The 4676-nt window shown below is 32.4% G+C and overlaps 1 protein-coding gene across 1 annotated transcript; it reads right to left on the bottom strand.

The window, feature by feature from the left end:
* Positions 1 to 3298: 3298 nt before the first annotated feature.
* On the bottom strand, positions 3299 to 4429 carry LOC117319515. The gene is made up of 2 exons (XM_033874304.1): positions 4234 to 4429; positions 3299 to 3788 (listed from the first exon to the last, which is right to left on the bottom strand). Exons 1-2 carry the CDS (start codon positions 4365 to 4367, stop codon positions 3554 to 3556), a joined length of 369 nt encoding a protein of 122 aa, XP_033730195.1. The 5' UTR covers positions 4368 to 4429; the 3' UTR covers positions 3299 to 3553.
* Between the last annotated feature and the right edge of the window lie 247 nt (positions 4430 to 4676).

Genomic DNA, 4676 nt, shown 5'->3' with positions numbered 1-4676 from the left:
TCCCTATTTATTGTCCTTTTCCAATGTTGATCATCCAATCATACTGAACCACACAATTCAGCAATATAATTGCACAAATCACACCTTTATGTGGAGAGAACATTTTTGGGGGTGTTATATAATATTCCATAACTGTATGCAAATTGTGAAGAATTCCATATCTATAACTATATATATACAGTACGTGTATATATTTACACATATCAAAATTGGAATGACACAGGAGATTTGCAAGTTTAATCATCAGTCATGGGAGGTTTATGTAAAATGTTATATTTACCGGGGTAATTAGTAATTTTGAGAATATATTTATGAAGCTCTATTCTGTACATTCTACCAGTGCTTAGAGAATAGACACAATTATATGCTCTCCAATGTCAAAATTAATCATATGTAAAATATTAGGGGTTTATTCGCCATTCTAGGCCTGATTGCCGTCATAGTAAAATTACCAAAATGGACTTGAAATCAATATTTTTAAGAGAATGATCTATGACTTGAATATTTCATAAAAATAATTTTATACATCGTTTATTCACTTCATTCAGATCTTCAGACACCGCATAATTTGTGAAGTCATATATAGAAATATATGAACCATTTGTGTTATTGATTTATAGTTCACACAAGTAAGCACTAGATGTAAGCAGTACGTATATGTACCGCTATCTACCGGCATGACTGAGTACAGTAGACTACACTCGCTTTGTGAATATTGACAGTATAACATATATTTACATACTACATTGTAATTCAATTTTAGAATTATAACTGAAATCTTGTAACAGCATGGCACAATAGTCATCTGAACATATGTTGTATATTGAAAAATTATTTAGGTAAATATTTAAACATTTGCTTGACTTTTAGAATTGTAACTGAAATCTTGTAACAGCATGGCACAAATAGTCATCTGAACATGTGTTGTATATTGAAAAATTATTTAGGTAAATATTAACTCATTCGCTTGACTTCAATTTTCAATTTATCAATTCATTGATTACTGTGTTTGAAGTATGGTGTAGCGAGAATTTCAAGTCTTGATCATGACTTGATGAACGTTCTAAATTAACAAATTATCAAAATGATTTTGTTTGAAAAATAATACAAGTTCCACAGCAATATTATATAGAGAATCGATCACACTATTTCAGAAGTTATAAAACTACAAATAACAATTAATGAATGAATATCAAATTAAAGTGAATATCACAAGTCTTTTTGCATTTGTTTTTAGATAATCTGGATTTCCGTTTTCCGTCTTTGAAAAAAAAAATACGTAGGCGTATTGCATAGTAAACGTAGCCATGTGTACATATGTAACAGCTGATTTCAACCAGATTGACTTAACATGAACTTAACACCGTCTCAGTAGTTCGTCACAATCGAAAATTTGATCGTGAATTCGGTATTTTGCAAATTCTTTCAAAATACTTCCAGGTAAAGGAAAAAAATGCATATGGTCTCTATACACACACCAAAGATTAATAGATCCTATATTGGGTCCATTCTCTCGTAAAAATATCGATTTGGGTCCACTTTCGGCCATTTCGGTAATTCAACTCTAACGACAATCGGACCGCGATTCGCAAATGAAAAATTAATTTAAAATTCGTAAACCTCTAATATTTTGCATATGATACAATTAGGCATTGAAAAACATATATGTGGGTCAATTCTCTGAAAATAATGCCAATTTATATTATAATTAAGCCCCATTTTTCTTCGTTTCGGTATTTCCAAGTCTGCTTCACCTGTGGTCCGTTTCAGTAAATATTCTCGACTTTGCCGAAATAAAAACAAGCTATATAATTGATCATTTTAAACATGACAACTGCCGACCACACGTATCTAAAAATGTTATTGTTGATATCATATGAATATATGCCGTAGTTATCTGTCACTTCGATTGTAAACCCATTGCCAAAGTCATGGAAGAATCGACCAATCAAATTGGTTTAACGTTTGATTTCCGTAATCTTGCAGTTACCTCCCTTACAACAGTAAATACGTTCCAAGTATCGCCTACAACAACCAATCCCGTCCACATGGCAACAAGATATTATCATTTGCATTTGATTTATTGGTCGTTTTCGTCAAAGGAAAATGGAATATGGAAATCGATGACAATGTTAACGCTATGACCAGTCACCCTGACCACAAATGTCACCTAGTATCTACCTTTCTCGCAAACATGTACAGTAACCTATAGTATGATACAATGTATCGTCTCGTATGCCGTTATTGATATATTTTTTTCTCTAAATTATAGAAATACTCATCTAGTTGATAATGATGTAACATTCTAGAATATATATATTACACATTTAAGTAAATCGCGGACATATTTGCAGACCTATGCTATAATGTCAGCCGTTTTGGAATGAACACGGAAGAGCAAAACTTTCTAAACATCCGGAGACGAATGCGCCTGCGCAATATTTGTTTACATAAATATATTGACCTGGAGTTATTCGCAAAGTTCAGGTTCATTTAGTCTTCACATTTCGCTAGCGTTATTTCTCAAATCGTATGCATCTTGAAAACATCTACTGAATACATTTCAACATTTTCGGTAAAACTACTACATAAAACGAAGATGTTTTTGCCAGTAAATTATTTGAAGCGTAAGGCAATGGGGGCAGCCATATTTCATTGAAACAGACAGTAGATGGCGTATTGGTGAATGTGGCTACCAAATCTAGTCATATTTCTCAGTCCAGTTCTTGATGGCAATAACCGAACATTAATGTTCGTTTAAAAATCAGATAAGAATGTTCACCATTATAAAAGGTATATGTTCAGGATTAATAAGACTAGGTTAATTCAATGTTTAGATTTATATAAAATGCAACATTCTTGGTTCCATTACAATCATTTGCTGCTAAATGTTTACGTCCAACCAATAAATTTCTGGTTGCAAAAAATGCATAGTAATCTGTGCAGATAAATTTGTCACAGTGAGTGTAGCCTATCACAACATATGGTGTATATGGACTAAATTGTTCTCCTGACAAACATGAAATACATTTACCTTGGATTACAATATTCATTACTGCAATTTGCAGCTGAATTTACAACAATCATTACATACTTACCAAAAATAAGTATAACTTACCAAAAATAAGTATAACTTACCAAGATGGTGTATTATATCCTTTCAATGACAGTGGTGAATGAAGTTGGATCCATATGGTGTGGTGGAAGTGAAACCAAGGTTGCAAGTTTTGTTTTTTCAAGAATACAAGGATGAGTTCTTGGGTATATATGTATATATCCTACATGATCAAATACACTCAAACCAGTGCAACTATTTTCCAAGCATCCTCTTCGTAGATGATGAGAAAGTCACTCATAATTACCATGGACATCATATACATTGTAGTGCACTTTCAGGTTAATAAGTTGTAAAAGTTGCAATGATTTAAAACTGACAAAGCGAAAGTCCTCAAACCATCAACATGAATCATGGGTGAGAATCCAGTCCCTAATGATTTACTATTACTGTATCTATTCACAAGCCAAACTGATCATAAACAAGCTGTTGTTATGTTCACACATCAATGAATTTGAGAGATGAAGATCTGTAATCTTGCAGGAGACCTTTTACACACCAAGGATCTTGTTCACCATCGTACAACACTTCATACTCAGTTGTTGGAGCTCCATCGTTTCCAGACAATGTACCAGTTACAGTTCCGAAGTACCATTTTTTGCTTTTGGTTTGATCTTCCCGTTGATGACTGATACGCCGTCCAACAAATTTGGTTCTAGGAATGCGTTTACTTCTGAAAAAGAAAAGAAAATTGTTCTGGATATAGACATTTAACTTTAAAATAACCATAAGAAATACCATATTCATATAAACCCAATTCTGTCAAACAAAGATTTCAAAACATGTGAAATATCATTTCAACAACATGATTTTACACTTACTTCTAATGAAATTTATATATAATGCTTGTGGGATATCAAATAAGAAAAGTTTCTAACAAAATGTATGTTTTTAAAACTTCATATATATGTAACCACAGCTCATATTTATGAGAATATAAGTTTATGAACACCGAAATTATCGGACAGTTCTAAGCAAATTTTCACAAGGATATTATGTTGTTTCTCTACAGAGCTTTATTGAGACATAAATAGCAACAATATATATGGATTTTTTATGATATATATGACATATATGTCCTATTACATGGTAAAACAGACCATTTATAAAAAAAATACCTGTTGTGACAAAGTGATGAACTTGGTAAGGACCCAGTACTTGTAGGAATAGATTTTTCCTTGGCTTTATCTGTCACCTTGGAAGTTTTAGAGGACTTTCGTCTACAGGATGCATTCACTTCATCATTTGACATGGTTTGCTCACATTCTCGGGCTGTTAACTTCCTTTTTGTGAACTGCAATTAGACAGAAATTAACAATATTTCAATAAGGATGCCTCATTTAAAATGCATGTTATAACATAATTAAACTTGTGAATAAGAGGCCCAATGAGCCTGTATCACTCATCTGCTTCAAATGTAACTTAGAAATTGATCTACCTAGGTCATGTATGCTGATGCTAACCTTATAACCACCTGAGGAAAATATAAGAATATTCTAACTTTATTTGTTGAAATAAATTGTGTAGCCCTTCACTCCAGATTACTGCTCACCCAATATCA

Source organism: Pecten maximus, unplaced genomic scaffold (assembly GCF_902652985.1).
Source record: "Pecten maximus unplaced genomic scaffold, xPecMax1.1, whole genome shotgun sequence".
Classification (NCBI taxonomy): domain Eukaryota; kingdom Metazoa; phylum Mollusca; class Bivalvia; order Pectinida; family Pectinidae; genus Pecten; species Pecten maximus.
This window is presented reverse-complemented; position numbering and strand designations above follow the sequence as displayed.